The sequence below is a fragment of the Schistocerca piceifrons genome, chromosome 5, assembly GCF_021461385.2.
Source record: "Schistocerca piceifrons isolate TAMUIC-IGC-003096 chromosome 5, iqSchPice1.1, whole genome shotgun sequence".
NCBI classification, from domain to species: domain Eukaryota; kingdom Metazoa; phylum Arthropoda; class Insecta; order Orthoptera; family Acrididae; genus Schistocerca; species Schistocerca piceifrons.
In genome coordinates this window covers 552,935,715-552,955,989 of record NC_060142.1, presented here as the reverse complement: position 1 = coordinate 552,955,989, position 20,275 = coordinate 552,935,715, and the positions used below count along the sequence as shown (strand labels likewise).

Genomic DNA, 20,275 nt, shown 5'->3' with positions numbered 1-20,275 from the left:
TCGTATCTGTCACGATTTATCCTTTGGATAAAAAGATTCAATTGAGACCCTTGGTGTTTCGCCACCTGTTTCTGGATGTTCTCCATGCATTTCCAGGTTTGGAAGTGGAATTAAGTGACAGCTCAACGGTCGATGGACGAACTGATTTTGCTCAATAGATGCAGTGTCTCTACTGGTGAAATGGTGGCAGTCAAACGAACTCTTTGGTGATGCTTGTTCTTGCACTGGCAAGACGTTTCTAATCTGCAGCAAATCCCTGAGCAGCCTTCGGGCTATGGATCAGTGCCACCCTAGTAACCCGTTAATCTTGACTATCCAGGATCTCCATCAAGCTGGACAGCCAGTCGTCTTTGTGTGGACTCCTGGACATGCTGGAATCTCGGGGAATGAACATACCGACCGCTTGACAAAGTTGGCTACCAGGATGCCGATTTTGGAAATGAGATCCTATAACTGGACCATCGGTAGACTCTTAACATTGTTAATTGTCTGGAGCTCTGAATCTACATCTACATTTATACTCCGCAAGCCACCCAACGGTGTGTGGCAGAGGGCACTTTACGTGCCACTGTCATTACCTCCCTTTCCTGTTCCAGTCGCGTATGGTTCGCGGGAAGAACGACTGTCTGAAAGCCTCCGTGGGCGCTCTAATCTCTCTAATTTTACATTCGTGATCTCCTCTGGAGGTATAAGTAGGGGGAAGCAATATATTGGATACCTCATCCAGAAACGCACCCTCTCGAAACCTGGCGAGCAAGCTACGCCGCGATGCAGAGCGCCTCTCTTGCAGAGTCTGCCACTTGAGGTTGCTAAACATCTCTGTAACGCTATCACGGTTACCAAATAACCCTGTGACGAAACGCGCCGCTCTTCTTTGGATCTTCTCTATCTCCTCCGTCAGACCGATCTGGTACGGATCCCACACTGATGAGCAATACTCAAGTATAGGTCGAACAAGTGTTTTGTAAGCCACCTCCTTTGTTGATGGACTACATTTTCTAAGGACTCTCCCAATGAATCTCAACCTGGTACCCGCCTTACCAACAATTAATTTTATATGATCATTCCACTTGAAATCGTTCCGCACGCATACTCCCAGATATTTTACAGAAGTAACTGCTACCAGTGTTTGCTCCGCTATCATATTATCATACAATAAAGGATCCTTCTTTCTATGTATTCGCAATACATTACATTTGTCTATGTTAAAGGTCAGTTGCCACTCCTGCACCAAGTGCCTATCCGCTGCAGATCTTCCTGCATTTCGCTACAATTTTCTAATGCTGCAACTTCTCTGTATACTACAGCATCATCCGCGAAAAGCCGCATGGAACTTCCGACACTATCTACTAGGTCATTTATATGTATTGTGAAAAGCAGTGGTCCCATAACACTCCCCTGTGGCACGCCAGAGGTTACTTTAACGTCTGTAGACGTCTCTCCATTGATAACAACATGCTGTGAATGGTGTGCCCTGGACTCCCCAAATAAACTGAAGGCAATAAAGGGGACCAAGACAGTGTAGCAGTCTTCCCTTCGTGCTTCTCACAGAGAATCCTCTGTCCTCTGGTGGCTATGCATTTGCCGTACTCGGCTGACCCACAGCCATGTTCTCCTAAGTGAGGACCCATCTTACTGCTGATCTGGTGCCTGCCTGATGGTAGCTCACATCCTGCTAGACTGCCCAAATTTGGCTGCTTTGTGGAGATATCTTACACTTCCTGACTCATGACCTCTGGTGCCAGCAACAGTGCCAAAGCGGCTGACCTGGTTTTATATTTCACCTGCAAAGGTGGTGTCTACTCGCCTGTGAGACGAACATATATCACGTCTTTGGCCTCATTGACCACCTGAGGGATTGGAGGGGCACCCATTGCCTGCTCTAGCCCAGGGGTTCACTTTAATGGTTGGTCATGGTTTATGTTCTTGTGGTTTGTTTTATTTGTCTGTGTTGCTCATTTCCTTGGGGTAACACACAGTGAGTTGTGCTGGTGAGATGGTGCGTCTCCCTCCGCATGCTCTGTGGACCTCCATCATTGTGGGCAAGTGGCTCACCCACCTTACCCCCTTGTACTTCTCCTTGATTTTATCTCTGTTGTCTTGTATCTTCCTTAGTTGGGCTTCCCAGGATTTGTCTTTTGCATCCTCCTCCTTGAGGGTTATTCCTGGTTCGATACATATAGAATGAAGGAACTGATAACCTTGCAGTTTGGCCCCTTAAACTCGTACAACCAACAAAGCAACCAAAGCATTTCTGAGAAACTGGTAAACCTGGATTTTTTTTTTTTTTTTTGGGTGATTCTGCATCTGTGTATCCCTGGAGGAAATAAAAAAAATTGTTTAATCATGACAAACGTTTATCTTTCCTTCTGTGTAAATGACACAAAGGCAATTAGGGTTGGTGTACACTGAAGAACATGATATATGTTCGTCTAGTTAACGGACTTCTTTTCCCCCAGAAATGTGGTCCATCAATGTTGCAGTGATTTGTAGTGTCATTTGCAACATTGGAATTGTCTGCTAAAGTTCCATCCCGTGCATAATGGATCCAGTAGATGAAAGCTGTTGAGTGGTGCAGTTTAATGGGTCATTCAGTGGTGACAATAAACCTTAATTAGTTAAAAAGTTCTACAGAGAATTTATGAATGAAATAATGAGAGAACAAATGTGGTGGTGGTGGTGGTGGTGGTGGTGTAGTAATGCCTGCAGTTATAGTGACAATAGTATTGTTACTTTTGTAGTGAGTTGAGAAGCAGTAAAAAAAATAGTATTCTGGAAGAGTATGTGGCTAATATGGGGTGTTCGAAAAGTCTGTCCGCAGTGCCGTATGATTGTTAGCTGCGCATGCCATATCCTGCACTGAATATACCAAAATGAAACTCTGTGAAATAAAAGTTATTAATTTATTGAATATTTATTTTTACTTACAAATTTTCACATAAAATGTTGAAAGTATTTCCCCCCCCCCCCCTTCCCCCCCCCCTCCCCCCCTGTTGTTGAATACACAGTTCAATTCATCTAATCATGTTTCCAAACACAAGCTGTAGCATTTCTTCTGTAACAGAAGCAGTGAAAGTGGATATTGAAGTTTTCAATTCATCAGCGGATTTTGGACGGTTTTTATAGACAGTTGCTTTTGCTGCACCCCAGAAGAAAGTCAGGTGGTGTTAGGCGATCGTGGAAGCCAACGTCCCTGTGAAATTATGTGATCACCAAAAACATCTGCAAGCAGTGACATTGAAATGCGAGCTGTATGCGTGGTTTCACCATCTTGTTCAAAATAACCGTTCAGTATTTCACTTAACACAAGTTCTCCTATGAATGGGTACAGAATATCACTGCAGTATCGTTGTGCATTTATTGTTTTGTTGAAAAATATGGGACCCTCAATCCGACGTCTAGAAATTGCAATCCAAACTTCTATTTTCACAGAATGAAGTGGTTCCTCATGAATACACTGTGGATTTACAGTACTCCACATACGAGAATTTTGAGAGTTCATGTACCCGGATAAATGAAACCATGCCTCATCAGTGAAAACCATTTCATTAAGAATATCCCTTCCATTCTGTTGAACAAAAGTTATGAACCATTGACAATAATGCAGTCTCTTGCCATGATAAGTATTTTTCAGTTCTTGCATGAATGTCACTTTGTATGGGAAAAGTTCTAATTTTTTCCTTGCTGTGTGGTCTGCTCAAACACTAACATAGATTTCCTGGGTGAGTTTTCTTACTGACTTGTTCACTCGTGGACATTTTATCGGAAATATCGAGTAGTTTATCCTCAGACAAAATGCTAGGATGACCACTTCTCTGTACATCTGACACTGAACCCGTCCTTCTGAAATTTGTTAAACAAATCTTGCACAGTATCGTGATGTGGGAGTGTTGTCTTCAGGAAAACTGAATTAAATGTGAGAAACTGTAACTGTGCATTTACTTCCAGCTTTGAACACTTGTTTGACTAAAACACACATTCTTCAATGATTAGCATTTTAACAGTGACAGACGAAAAACGTTCACGTCAATACGTAACGACACACACCAACGATACTACTGACGCTGGCTGAGACAAACGAAATAGTGGAATGTTGGGAGAGTCCACTTGAAGGGAAGTAACCCAGGCATGCGCGGCTAATAATCATACGACACTGCAGAGAGACTTTTTGAACACCTCGTAGTTGTTGCCATTATGCACAGAGGCACATAAAATTGTTTATTATTTAGTTACCAGTGTTATAGACTTTAATGTGGATGAGTAAATATATAAAGCTAGTGTGTGAATGCTGGAGACCAATCTGCTGTGCACTCTTAATACATCATATTATTGTGTGTAATATATTGTTTGCATGATATAACCAAAACTTAACAAAATCAACTACATAAGAAAAAAAACATTTGCCCAAAATGCCCACTTTAGGGTGTAACACTTGTCAGTATCGATTTTGTTGCTATGTTTATTGTTTCGAAAAGCCAGTTCTTAGGATCATACAGCAACACATCAACCATGATACTTGTTCTGATGTCAAAGGAGGTTGTGTTTCAACATTGGTGCATGTGCACAATAGTGTCTGCTGTTGCCTGAAAAACTAGACATTTCAGATTATTTTCAAAGAAATACTTCATTTGTGAGTATCTGGTAACTAAGTTTGCCTTGGAATTTGGCAACCATAATCACGCCATTGTTAAAGCCCAGATTCAAAGAGAAGAGTGGCTTTGAACTTCATTGTCGTCATCAAGTGCCACATTCAGTGTTTTAGAATGCAACACACATCACATAAACTGATACAAAGGGAGCTGGGTAACAAACCAAATAAAATGTAATTGCATTGTCATTATGGGTATATATTAGAAAATGAAATAATGGGTACTAAACTTTTTTCTTTTTTTGGGGGGGGGGGGGGGGAGAATTATTAAAATAACTTGTTATGTTACAGATAAATGTCAATGTATAAGGGGCCAATCAATCAAAATCACTGAGCATTGAGACGATCATCCAAATGATGCACCAGGTGGAAAATACCCCTTTAGTAAAACAGTGTTCTGCTGTGTGAAGTAGTCATAACTGTCTGCTGCACATCATCAGACAGTTATGATTGACCCTTCAAGGCCTTAAGGGACTGAAGGCCTTAAAGGGTGGGTGCTAGCGGTGTCTCCCATGAAGGTTGGCGTAATTTCTGCATTGAGACATTTGCGATATAGGGGCTTGTATTGTAATGAGGCAGCAGCACCCTTGGTGAACTATTTCACAATGGTGGTTTTAGACAGACATGCTGCCCCATACACATTCTTCATTCTCCGGTGGACCGAGGGATGTCTATCGATGTTTGTCCTTTGGCAGAAAAAATAACAGAACGTTGGTCCTATTTGGTAATAACGTTGCCCTAGTTCTCGTTTCCTCATTTACTGCGGGCATGTCAGACACGAATGCCACACTAATCCCTTGTCTACATGTTGGTGCTTACGTACCCACATCAGTCCTGCTACATAGCATATACAGTGAAACAGTGCCCTCAAACTAACTTTTTAATCGCCCCTTTTATTTGTCACAGGTTGATTTACAAATTAGGACACCATTATAAGACAAACATGTCATTTGTAAAATTTTGTGAAACAGTGAAAACTTGTGGTATGAAATTTCTGTGTTTAACTGCAGTCGTAATAGTTAAACTTAGAATATTTATATGCTCAGCCAATAATATTTTAAGTTTTGTTTAATAGTATTAACCAGTAAGTGTTCTTAATATACCAAACGTTTCTTTTACTGCATGTAAGCTTTTCTATATTATGTAAATTGAAGGAGGAGGGGAGGGAAGGATTTCATATGTCAGCTCCACCAGGACTTTATGCGCAGTCAGCTGCGACAAGTGAAAATGTGTGCTGGGCCTGGATTCAGATGGGGTATCGCCTGCTTACTAGGTAGTTACGTTAACCATTGCACCACACAGACACAACATTCATTGCAATTACATGGAATATCTTGGTATGCCCCTCAGCAGATAGGTGGCATTAGGTGAGAATGTGGATCATCTGAGAGGGTTACCAAGATAGTGCATGCAATTGTGATAAACACAATGTCTGGGTGATGGAGTGGTTAATGCAGCTGCCTGGTAAGCAGATTGTGGGTTTGAGTCCCAGTCTGGCACACATTTTCACTTGCCATCGCAAACTCCTTATAAAGTCCAATGCAGCTGACACAATGAAATCCTTTCCTCCACACTTGCCAGATCTAGCCCCTTAGATTCAGTTTGACTGTAGGGAACAAAAATGTCCCAGGGGGCCACGTTGAGCAAATATAGTGGTCGTCCAGCAGGGTGATGCTGCATTTCTCCCTTTCCCCCACCTCCACCTTCAATTTACGTAATACATGTTACAGCTGTGGATTCTGTGTTGTCTGTTCTTACGGACATGTCCAAAAGAACATAAACTACACATTCATATATACGTAAGCTTTTCTATGAAGCCGCTTCTTATTTATCGTGACTACCCCATACGCAGTACATTACAGTATTTAGTTTTTTATTTTGTTCTCTGAATTAAGTGACACTGTCAGGGGGCTTTGCATTCTTTGTTCACAGTAAAAGTAAACGAGAAAAGAAACTAAACGGGAATTGCAGCGACACAGCTGTCAGCACCCTCACATAATACGGTGTAGCATTTTATAATGAGAATTACTTATGAAGACAAACAATTTTTAAACGGTGTAGCAATCAAATAACTGGACTGGTGCTACAACACACTTTGATTACCAATTACATTACATCTTCCATGTATTGTCCTTGTCGAGCCCTTCAATGCTCCATTTGAATTTTCCATTTGTTCAGAGAAGTACTGGAAGTTTGCTTCTGCCAGTTTGTTGAGAACATCGATCACTTTTGCTTTCACAGCCTCCACACTTGCCAGATCTAGCCCCTTAGATGCACTTGTGACTGTAGGGAACAAAAATGTTCCAGGGGGCCACGTTGAGCAAATACAGTGGTCGTCCAGCAGGGTGATGCTGCATTTCACAATGAATGTGTTATCAGACAAGGTGGAATGGGCTGGCACACCAGATTTTTCTCTCTTTACTCATTCACTGTGAACGGCAGTCAGAATCTCAATGTTATAATGTTGACTGCCTAATTTTCAAGGACCGTTTTGGTATAGTCCATATCAATTCAGGCAGGCTAGGAAAAATCTTAAATTCATAGTCTCGGATGTTATTGAATTTAGCATATGTTAAAATGAAGGACTAAGTAAGGAACACACGTTTTTTTGTTTTCTCCAAAAAAAGTTTCTGCTCAGAGATACAGCCATCCAAAGCTGACACTGCGCGTACCATTTTGAAGATGTGAATTTTGGAAAAAATTTTAAAAAGCTGTATCTCTAGAACAGTTGTAGGTATTTTGTTAGTGGTTTTTTTAATTTGAAAGATAATTGCTTTATGATTACAAAGAAAGCCTCCATGTGGACTTAACTGTCAAAGTTCTGTTACTATAGCATTCTGAACTTTTTATAATGTATGGAAAAAACTTTTTTTCAAAAATGCCAATCCGTTATTTTTTCCTGTTGATTAATACCATATGGTTCTACATTCCCTGAAAAGGAGAGCTCCCACTTTCAGGTTGACCAGCTTTTATAAACAATTGAAATTTTAGCCCTACATAAAACTTGTCATATTATCACATAAAATCAAGAGCGCTGTGGATGTGTAATATTTCATGACTCTCATAAAATCCTCAGCATTCTTAATCACAGCTGTCTGGAAAGATTGTTTTGTAGTGCATAAAATGTACCTTTTCACTCACAATTTTTTGACCTTCAACTGTTGTAATTATAGTGTCTTCTTTTGTTGGCACTCTGGTAAGAATAGTATCATTAACCCACTCAGTTGGCACAAGCGACTTACTCAGTTCAAACAACTGGTAACAATTTTTAAAATGACTAGGAGCACCATCCGAAATAATGATCTTCTCTGCCCCTGTTTGCAGTTGAATTTCGCGCATTGCTAGCAAAGCATGTGCTGAGTCATGTCCTGTGTCATCACTTACAACTGCAACATTTGTAGTCTTGTTTCGAAAATATTTCACTCCTGTAAAAATTGAAACCTATTCATTACTCCAATGATACCCTTGTACTTCCTGTGGAGAATTATGGAGCAGTTCTCAGCAAAATCACAGTGAAGCACTTAACATAGTTCTTCAGCCTGTACACACCCTTTCACTTCTGCAATGTGGTGTTGTTGTTGTTGCAATTTCTTTACATCCTTCCTCCTCTGGTGGGAGGATCCACCATTCTGTGAAGTTTGTGGTGTGCTGCTTTCAGTTCAGCATATTGTGGCTAGATGTGGCCTGTATACTGATATTAGGGCGGCCCTCAGTCTCGCTGGAGATCCAGCAGATACCGATACCAGTGTTAAGAGTGGTGAAATTTTGTGAACTGTCAGGCCTCATCCCTAAATTGGTGTGGAAGGGCAGCAATCTGTAATACGTTATAAACTGATCTACATATGGGGACAGCCTTCGTCCACACCCACGAGATTGGCATGTTGACTTTTCGTCAGGGCACTGATGACCAAGATGTTGAGTGCCCCCTCAACTGCAATAATAATAATAATAATAATAATAATAATAATAATAATAATGAAGATGATGATGATGATGATGATGATGATGATAACAACTTCAGATGCTGGTTTGTTACTGCTTTCACTGACTGTTTACAAAGTTCACAGATGAAACTGCCGAAGGCAACAGTTTTCTTAATTCGTTTATTTTCATCCCATGTTACAAGTGTAACTTCTGCAGAGTTACCTGCTACGTCTTCCAGGCCGAGTGTGTGTAAAGGCAGTCCTATCTTTCCAGGGTAGGCACCACATTCTTCAAACAGAGAAGTCTCTTGCTTTACGTTGCAGACTACTAATGACTTGACACGCCCAGCCAAGGTGTCCTATGTCACGTGCTCCAGTAAGTTCTTCAAAGTTACCGCACAAAGTTCAAAAATCGAGCAGTACACACATAAACAGACATCTCTAGGTGGGTGTGAAACTACCCACTTTGGTTGTAGTGCATAAAATGTACCTCTTCACTTCACAATTTTTTGACCTTAAACTGTTACGGTTATAGTGTCTTCTTTTGTTGGCACTCTGGCAAAGAACAATACCATTTACCTTCCAGATAAAATGACTGCACTATTTGAACTTGAGCTGCTTCTACATTAATGATCATAATAGATATCTGGTCTTCCAAAGACACCTTTTACAGACCTCACATTTCTTGATTTGTCTACCATATATTTTGATACTGATAGAATGTGGTTCAAAATTGTTTTCTTTGAAAATGTCCCTGGAATAGTAGTTAAAACTTGTGCCTTTCACTGTAGGATGCACAGTATTCAACAGTTGAATTGATATTTGTGAAAAATTCCTGGCAAGAGGTATAAGAGTGCTTTTGTTCATTTTCTTCTGAAGATGGAATTTCTACTTTGAGGAGAGTGGTCAGTTTTGCTGTAGTGTATTCATCCTTAGCTTTAGTAATTTCTCTGTGCTTTCTTGATGCATAGAGCTTATGACTCAACTTCACCGACAACGATTTCTTAACAGGACATACACCTACCTCTGTAGTTGATTTATTCAGGGTACTTAATTCTTCATCTGTTGATGCAAAATTTGCATCATCTATACCATGGGAAGCTTCACCTTGTTCAGATACTATCATTGTTCTTATTCTGCCTAAACACTTAAAACACACTAAGTTGTAACTGGCAACATCTTCACTTGTTTAGTCTTCAAATGAGAACACTTATTCCCAACCTGGACAAAGGCTTTTTTTTCTTTTTTCTTATATATCACTCTTTTTATGGATATACAAATATTCAACACACTTGCCTCTCCTTATAGTATAGTCAGAAGACATTGCACAGTCCTTTTCACAAAGCACACTGCAACTGTGTCGTGTCAACTGACAAATTCTTCACGAAAACACAGAACTCTCTGGATGGTCTCAGATTTCTCAGAAGCCTCTTCAGTAAACAAATTAGCAATGAAAAACTATATTACAGAAACCTGAAATGAACAACCACAACAAAGAAACTATCACCATAAAGCAGAGATACTGAGTCGCAATAGGCACAACAAAAAGATTCACACAATTACAGCTATAAGCCATTAAGGCCTCTCTCTCTCTCTCTCTCACACACACACACACACACACACACACACACACACACACACACACCTGTCTGAGTGTGGTTTGTTCTCTGAGGCTGCAGGTGTGTGTGTGTGTGTGTGTGTGTGTGTGTGTGTGTGTGAGAGACAAAGGCCTTAATGGCTGAAAGCTATAATTGTGTGAATCTTTTTGTTGTGCCTATTGCGACTCAGCATCTCCGCTTTATGGTGAGTAGCAACTTTCGTTCTCTGGTATTGTTACATTCCATCCTGGATTTTCCATTGTTTGATTTTAACAAAGAAATTAGTAAGAAACAACTTCAGTGAAGACCTACATTACACATGAAAGTTAAAAAAAAATGATTTTTAAAATAAAACCTGTCCAACTTAAAAGTGGAAGCTCTCCTTTACAGAGACTACCTTCCTGAAGTGATACGGATTATGCCTCTCTGAATCATAGGTAAAGAAACTGCAATTATTCTGTAGCAGTTTTCCCTAGTTTCACAACAAAATTGAGGTTAATGTGTTGCTCCATCTGAACTCTTTGCATTTTCCACCTAGACACTAGCACCAAAATATCAGTACACATTTGCTACAGTGAGACTGAATAATGTTAACTGGGATCCCTCAAGCCCAGGACAGGGAGCATCAACTGACACAACCATCTTCAAACTTGCCGTGGTGCACTTGCTGTTGGCGGGTAGCAGCACCAATCCACTTATTTGCCACACCTCGTATTATAATAAGTAGGGGTGATGTGGGACTTTCAAACAGAAAGCTTTAGATTCTTACAGTAATATAAACACTTGATTTCAAGGAAAATATTAAGTGTGATATAGGCAAGTCCAAGGTAAAACAAGCAAGCAACGGAATTGATATAGATAATTACAATACTGTAGTTCAGGCATATAGCAGTGGGTAGAAAGATAAACAAGAATTAAATATAGCAACTCAACCTGTATTTGTTTTGTAGAACACATTCATAAGGTCAGCTACTTTGTTCAAATTCTTGTGTGTGCCCATTTTCCATGCAGTGCCTCTCTTTTATGATTTTCTTTTATTAACTGTCCAGTAATGCACACCAGTAAAAATAAATGAAAAGATATAAATTATTTTCTACACCTTTCATTTCTTCTGAACGACCCCACCAACCTGATTTCCAAAACCACCAGGATACCACAAGAACTATTGGTTTAGCTTAAAAATGTTGAATGATTGTACCTCCTGTCAGAAACTACTGCTCTATCCTGAATTATACCTGCCAACCTCTACAAGGGTAATGATTTAGTAGTATTGTATTGTGAGATGAAATATAGGCCACCTGCTATTCTCTTCGTCCCACACCCAGTAGCATTCGTTGTCTGGTCAATATTTTGTTCAGACCTGTTCTAGACACCAAGCAACATGGCCAAGTGGTTAGCGCACTGGACTCACATTTAGGAGGATGATGGTTCAAACCCGTGTCCGACCTTCCTGATTTAGGTTTTCCATGATTTCCCTAAATCACTTCAGGCAAATGGCGGGATGGTTCCTTTGAAAGAGCATGGTCGATTTCCTTCTTCATCCTTCCCTAATCCGATGGGATTGATGATCTTGCTCCTCACCCAAATCAATCAGCCAACTCTTCTTGACCCATTTTGAATCCCCATCGTTCATTTGAAATTTCATCCACTGCTAAATTTGTTCCATGTTCCCTTCTATCAGTGCTAAATCTAGTTCCATCTTTCCTGTGTGAGGTTTCCCATCTGGAGTGTCAGTTTACATGTTACTGCTGCAGCTTTTTATGTTATCATGATCAGTAAAATGTTGAGGACAAACGGGCACAGACGAGGAGTCTTATTTATATCTGACAGAAGTTTTGGCAGAGCATGCACAAAAACACTTGAGCCATAATCCAGTAGCAGCTTCATTGCCTCAGTTGTTTCCTTTGTCCTGCACCAATCCGGGAATTTGCTCTAGAATGCTTGGTTGGTGGCTTGTACACTCCTTGGCATCAACATTTTCTGAATGGTACCATTGGTTTACCTCCTTTTTGTCTCTTCCAGACTACTACTTCAAGCTCTCCCAATTCTTTACTTTTATTTATCATTTCTCTTTTTTGTATAATCAGTTTTCTTTTCTTTACAGCTCATTCTGATCTGTCGTTAAAGTTATGTCTTGCCATTGGCTGTCGTTTCTTTCTTTTTTTATGTATGTGTTTGTTTTTCAAATGGTTTCTGTATTCGGAATTCATTGTTGATTTTTTAAACACTTAACTGATTGTCTTCTACCCATTTCTCTGTTATGTGAGATGAACAGACACTGGTGCTAAAATCTAGCGTCTGTGCAACCTTATCATTTTTGTCTGTTTACTGCTGCATGGTAAGCTGATTTGATTTTTTTTTTCTGCTTACATTTGATCATACTTTGATTTTGGAGACACACGGTGTTTGTGATTGTCATTTGTTGCACAACTATTTCCTATTAATATAAGTGGCAACACATTTAAAAATTAAACTTTTACTGTAAACTTTTCATTGTAAATACTGTAGTCTATGTTGATATTGGCATATAGCAGACTGCCATACTTAAAGAACATTTTTCTACACTTTGTTTCAGATTGATTTTCGACGGTGAATGTGAAGGGCACAGAGCTCATCCGGATTGGAAAATGGCTGCCCTTTCTACAGAGTCTGTTAAAATAGAAGCAATGGAAGAGCATCAGGAAATGTTAACAATGAAGAAAATACTACACGAAGAATATGTTCGTTGGTCAGAAGCCAACAGTGGTCATATAAAACTTGTTTCTCAAATTGTTAATGATGGACAAATCTGCTTAGAATTCTCCGTTGGTAATAGTGGGACATTTACCTTGGTTTGTCCATCGGACTATCCTAATCATGAAGACAGTTTTTTCATTGAGAGATCAACACTCCATGGTACATGGTGTGTTGCTCTTAATGAATATATAGTTGATTCTGACTGCTGTCCATCTCTGAAGACTGTGCTGGACAAGGCACTTAGACTGTATCTCAAAGACGAACAGAGTAGTATGTGCAGTAGTTCTGATGACTCTGCAGAAGATGAAGAGATACCTATGGAAGAAGATGAAAGTTATGATGCAGATATCATCATCGAAGAGAAGAAGAAACGATGGCGAAAAAAAGAAGCATCTTTAAGAGCTGTCGACAATAATCCAAAAGCACCTGACATGTTTCAGAACACTTCTAAGGATCATCCTGAACAAGTCTTCAGCAGCTCTGCAGCATCAGGAATCCTGACAAATGATTTGGTTAACATTATGATGTCAGCAAAACGCAGTGGCATAGCAGCAGAACCAGTTGATGACAATATATATCAGTGGTATGTTTATCTGTCATCATTCACTCCTGGAGGCCCTTTGGCTCAAGATTTGAATCAGATTAAGGAGCATTTTGGATATAAGTACATACAGCTGCAGCTTGATTTTACAATGGATCTCTATCCATTTTATCCACCAGTTGTTAAAGTTATACGACCTCGTCTTGTGGGCTCCACCATAAACTCTGTTGCAACGTTGGATCTGCTGAAATTGTCCAACTGGAATCCAGCCCGGGATATGAAATCAGTTTTGGAAGAAATCAAGGACTATCTTGATAAGAACAGCAGGCTCAATATTAAAACAAAACGAAATGACAGACTTAGGTTCCCTCAGGGAGCTTATTTAGACATTGAAAATCATTTAATGCGCCTAACATTTGTAAGTGAAGTTCCATTATCTAATACAAAGGCTGCTGATATTTCTGGTTGGACTGCAAAAGTTCCATGTACTAGTGAAAGTGAAATTCCAGTTGTTGCAGGAAAGAAGAAAGATTACAAAAAGACGTGGTTTCCACGTGGTACTGGATACAGTTCATCTACACAGTCCGGTTGGGATGTGAAAGCATACCTTGCAGCTCAAAAGGAAAAGGATCATCAGATTGAACTAGTTCTCAGAGGAATTCTACGTGAGATTGAAAAAGTTTGTGGGATATCGAAAGGTAGATCTTCATTCCTAGTGTACAACAGTGTTTCATTTCCAACATCTAGCTCATTTGCAAAGTTTGAGACTTCAAGCACAGAAGTTGGCGGTTCTAGTGCAGCTGTTGGAAGTGCAATTGCGAATAATGAAACACCATGCGAAGATATTGAAATGCCTTTAGAGAATTTGAGTGAGAGTGAAAATGTTGAATTATCAGAAGTCTCGTCAGATGATGAAAAGTGGGCTATTGATGGTGTTGAAGAGCTGTGCAGTGTCTTGGCTGATTCTAGTTTGCTACCATTTTTGGAATCCAAATTAAAAGTAACATCATTTCTTGATATCTGTCAACATACTTCAGTCTATCAGCGTGTTGTTGACATTATAAACACTATTGCCACGCAGCCCAAGTTGGTTCCACTCTTATGGCATTTACCTGGCCGGGCTAATTCCATGTATGATTTGATCAGCCAGCTAGAGAAGGAAGCAGAATCAATTGTGTCAAAACTGAAAAAAACTGCTGAGAATGGAACTGCAGGGAATCTAAAAAAGTTTGAGAGAGGAAGGGGAAGGAAATGCACACTGTTTAATGACTGGGCAGGTCACGATTTGTCTCTTGGCATGTATGAGCCACAATTATCGGGGAGAACAGATTCTGATGATGAAATATTTTCAGAAAGTAAAAAACCCATCAATGAGCACACTTTCGCTAATGAATTTTGTCGCACGAGCCAAGCTGTTAAAGAAGCGCTTCAGAATTGTGGGCTGCTAGACAAATCAGCATCAACCAGTGAAGAGGGTGAAACTTCAGAAGGAAGACGTGTTGGTATAAACACCCTTGATGTTGCACGGGCATACAAGGATGCCTTGAAAGACCTGCAGTTTCTTAGTTGTGACATTGACGGTAAGTGGATTCCTTTCAGCACAAATGGAAATGTAATAGTTTTACAGCACATATCAATTCCATCTTGAAGTTTCCAGGGTATAGACATATACTTTGTCAAAATTTGGTTCATATAGAAACTAATTAGTAAATTTTGGATTATTTATATTTGATTGTAAAGCAAGTGATTTTATCAGTTAGTTTCTTTGTGTTGTTGTTACATTCAGTTTCAAATGTGAACTGCATGCCAAACATCTTGTACCCAGAATGATCTACAGACACACAGTTACACTGGACCATTTGCCACTCTTATATTACACCAGAAATAAAGGCAAGAACTGATTAGAATTTTACTCAATGGGGGGCAGAGTACCAAACAAAATAGAACGCAAAGTGGTATAGGCGTGCATATTCTACCTGCAAGCAAGACAAAAAGGATGAAGTTTGATGATAATGTAGAAAGTAAATATAAATAACACCGCTTATGTAATCACACAGTTTTTAGTAGTTGTTCTTAATAGTGTGTCCAGTCACATTGTGACCAACCTTCAGAAGCAGAATACAGTAACCACTTCTTGCAGTGTGGCCCACTGTGTGACATGCAGGAAGAGTCATTGAAGTTCAGAAGGTAGGTGGTCCCATAGATTCTCAATAGAGTTTGAATCTAGGGAGTTTTTGACCAGAAGAGTACAGTAAACTCATTGTGGTAGCTCTTCAAACTATGCACGTGCTTGCAAGCTGTGTCACTTGGTTCATTGCCCTGCTGACAGATGCCTTCGTGCAGAGGAAAAACAAACTGCATGTAGTGGTGCACATGGTCCTCAAGGACAGATGCATATTTGTGTTGATCCAGAGTCTCTTCGAGAATGATTTTATCACCCAGGGAGTGTCACAAAAACCTTCCCCAGACCATAACACTCCTTCCTCCGACATAGACCCTTGACAGGCGGGGTGCTGACCATTTGACTGATGAGCCGTAAAATGTGATTCATCTGAAAAGGTCACATGTCCTCGCTTAGTGGACATCCAGTTGTGGTATTGGTGTGGAAATTCCAGCCTTTGTTGCTGATGCACAGCAGTCAGCGTGGATGCGTGAATCAAATGCCTGCTCGGGAGGCCCTTATGCAGCGGTGCTCATTGAATGGATATTCAGGAGATGCTGTTGGTAGCGCCTTGGTTCATTTGGGAAGTCAGTTGCTCAACAGTCGCACATCTATTCTCCCATACACATCTCTGCAGCTGTCATTCACCCGTCACTAATGGCCTGTGGTGCACCACTGTTCTCTCAGTGCCTGTTTTGGACGGTGTCATTTTGCCTTGCATGGTAAACTTCAACCATAGCAACATTGTCAGTTTACAAGCTTAGTTGCTTCATAAATCCTTCAACCCTTGGCCCGAAAGCTAATGAGCATATCGTTTTGGATGTCAGATAAATTGATTGGTTTCACATTACAACTACTGCACTGTTTTCCATGTCCCCTTGACATGATTTATGTACTCTCCACTGCTAGTGCTGCCACCTGCCATCTGAAACTGGTTACCACAAGTTGACATCGAATGCAAACATTTGTCACGTTGTTGTGACTGGAACCATGTAGACTACATCAAAAGAAAAATGTTCATTGCTTTTTTGTATGCTTCTGTCTGCTCTCATAGAGTTGTCTAAGATTTTGAGAAGGAGCCTCTAGTGTTCAGAAACACTTTTTAAATTGCACATTATTTTAACACTAACATGCAGAGTTGAACCTGTCACTGCATTTGCTCAGAATATTGGCAAACTTGTGCCATAGTTCTGGTGAGATGTAAGAAATTGAACTAAAGGTAAAAACAGTTATCTTTACTCCTTAAATCGTACCTTAGTTCCATATTTGATTGCGTATGTTGCTGTCTGTATAAGCTTGTACATTATTTATTTAACTATAGTTTTTAAGGTGCAGCTAATAATTCTTTACTTAAACATTCTGTGTGTAATGAAATAAGACTTAATATGCTACCACTACAGTGTTTTGAGTTGCTTTTATACAATTTATATATTTTATTTATTGATTCTTAACATTGGACTTGTATTTGTAAGGATGGCAGTTAGTCCCTGTTAACTCTCCAGTTACAGATTTTCTATGCTTTCCTACACAGCTTAAGGGAAATGTCCTTGAAGGTTCCTTTGGAAGGACATCATGCTGACTTATTTCTTCATATTTCCCAATCTGAATTAGGTTCCATATCAAATGACATCATTTTTGACAGTACATTAAACCCTTGCTTAAAATATATATTTATATATATTCATCTCCAATAGTCTCCAACAAACCCAATTCACTTAGTCCTGAATTTTCTCCTTATTCCTACATAGGCTGAGAAAGGAGCTGATCTTCTGTTGACACTATTACAGCATATGGGAATATGGACAATGATTTGGCAGATGAAGCAGCACAGGGGCTTCACAATATCACTCACAACGTGCAACCCCTGTAGAGGCAATGATTCACTGTGATGAATCATTTGCAACTGGGGAGGGAGGGGGGGGGGGGGGTGAATGAGTTTGAATGAGGAAAACGAAGCCAACAAGCTGCAGTCAGTGAAGGCAGTTGCATGGCAGTGGACAAACTCCTTTGAATTACTGAAGCAAGATACATCACTACTTTGCCTCAGAGTAGCACATCTATTTCATCCTCCAATGGCAGCTCCCACATTTGCTGATGATCGTAATGTACGAACATACACAGAGTGAGGTCTCATGGGACTCACATTTGGGAGGACAACTGTTAGTAACCCTGTCCAACCATCCTGATCCAGGTTTCCCTAAATCACTTAGGGCAAATGCCAGGATAGTTCCTTCAAGAGGGCACTACCATTTTCTGTCTTCATCCTTCCCTAATCTCGGCTTATCTTCTGTCTGTAATGATTTCGTTGTCAGTTGGTTGTTAAACATTGATCTTATATCCTTGTGGAACACACTTATTACTATCTGGGGAATTGTCATTTATTTGTGCCAGTGACATGAGATATTAAAATAATTTGTCCTTTACGAATTTGCAGCCGCCATACAAACTGGTCCCAATTATGCTCAATTGTATTCATCTCAGCAGATCCGCAGACTATTCCATTCGCTTGGTTCCTGCTTCCTGGAGGAAGGCTTCTATGAACTGGGCACAGTTTGCCTGTGCATTATTGTCGTGATAGATGAATTCAATTTGTAAATGTTGAGTGTAGTGCTCTGCAACAGATTGTGGGATCCTAACATTGCACAGCCCTCAAATAACCCTTGATAGTGATGAGAGGAATCAGGCATTTATGTATACACTGAAGCATCAAAGAAAGTGGTATAGGCGTGCGTATTCAAATACAGAGATATTTAAACATGCAGAATATAGAACTGTGGCCGGCAACACCTGTATAAGACAAAAAGTGTCTGGCACTATCATTACATTGGTTACTGCTGCTACAATGGTAGGTTATCAAGATTTAAGTGTGCTTGAATGTGGTGTTATAGTAGGTGTGCAAACGATGGGACACAGCCTCTCTGAGGTAGCGATGAAGTGGGGATTTTCCTGTACGAACATTTCACGAGTGTACCGTGAATATCAGGAATCCGGTAAAACATCAAATTTCCAGCATTGCTGCGGCCGGAAAATGATCCTGCAAGAACGGAACCAACAGTGCCTGAAGAGAATCATTCAATGTGACAGAAGTGCAACCCTTCCGCAAATTGCTGTAGATTTTAGTGCTGAGCCATCAACAAGTGTCAGCGTGCGAACCATTCAAGGAAAAATAATCAGTATGGCTTTCAGAGCCAAAGGCCCATTTGTGAACCCTTGATGACTGCACGACACACAGCTTTTTACACCTTGCCTGGACCCGTAAACACCAACATTGGACTGTTGATGATTGGAAACATGTTTTCTGGTCGGACTTCCCTCATTTTGAATTTTATTGAGTGGATAGAAGAGTACAGGTATGGAGACAACCTCATGAATCCATGTACTATGGACCCTGCATGTCAGCATGGAGGCTCTGTAATGATGTGGGACGTGTGCAGTTGGTGTGATATGGCACCCCTGATGTGTCTAGATAAAAGTCTGACAGGTGACACATACGTAAGCATCCTGTCTGATCACTTGCATCCATTCATGCCCATTGTGCATTCCGATGGACTTGTGCAGTTTCAGCAGGACAATGCAACACCCCACACCTACGGAATTTGCTACAGAGTGGGTCCAGGAACACATCTCAGTTTAAACTATTGTACTGGCTGCCAAACTCCCCAGACACGAACATTATTGAGCATATCTGGGATTCCTTGCAACATGGTGTTCAGAAGAGATCTGCATCCCTTTGTACTCTTACAGATTTACGGACAGTCCTGCAAAATTCATGGTGTCAGTTCCCTCCAGCACTACTTCAAATATTAGTAGTCTATGCCACATTGTGTTGTCGCATTTCCGCTGCTCACAGGGACCGTCAATGATATTAGGTAGGTGTACCAGCTTCTTTGGCTCTTCAGTGTAAATAGAACATAACAGGACTTGCCTCTGTACCTGTAGGCTGCGTGCATGTGATATGCCTTGATGTGTGGCCGCATTTAGACTGTTCTCCACTGATATCACACACACACACACACACACACACACACACACACACACACACACACTCTGCGCTCATTGGTAAAGAAACCGCCATTGACCCAGGTGATTCCTTGCCCTACTCCTCTGTGCGTTGTAGTGTATGGTAAATGGAAAATGCCAAAGTATTTGCGTGTGTTCAGTTGGTTCTATCTGGATTGTCAGTGCCCTCTGAAAAGGCATTGTGCAGTTCTGTTGTATTCTGCTCAGAATACCTATGAACCATAATTTGTATGTAGCTGTCATCAGTTGTGGACGATCAGCAACTACTATGAGATAGATCTTCACTGTCTTCTTTCTCACAGCAGTGATTGAATGTTGAGTGGATGTCCCCTCTGGCCTACAATTTCCCAGGCTAACAAATCATCTTGCTGTAAAGTGAGTACTTGCATATAAGCATGAAATGACTCTTTAAAGCATGTTGACAGGCTGAACAGTATACACACGCTGCATCTTCCTGTTCGCAATTGGAGATACTGCTCATTCTACTTGAATGGACTGCACTGACAATGTATGTTGATTTTCCCCTATGTTACACATGTGGGTGTGTGTAGTGATGTGTTGTGAAAATAATATTGAGAAGTAGTGGGGGGGGGGGGGGGGCAGAGGCTGCTAAATAATGAGGGTGTACATGGGCATCACCACATGGGC

At 40.5% G+C, this 20,275-nt stretch overlaps 1 protein-coding gene across 2 annotated transcripts in view; it reads left to right on the top strand.

The window, feature by feature from the left end:
- Positions 1 to 20,275, top strand: part of LOC124797994 (baculoviral IAP repeat-containing protein 6-like) — a 142,853-nt gene that overhangs the window by 42,715 nt on the left and 79,863 nt on the right. For both annotated transcript variants that reach the window (XM_047261179.1, XM_047261180.1), the window contains exon 2: positions 12,745 to 15,026. In XM_047261179.1, coding sequence (XP_047117135.1) covers positions 12,797 to 15,026 — 2,230 coding nt within the window. In that variant the 5' untranslated portion in view covers positions 12,745 to 12,796. The remainder of the gene's footprint in view (positions 1 to 12,744; positions 15,027 to 20,275) is intronic.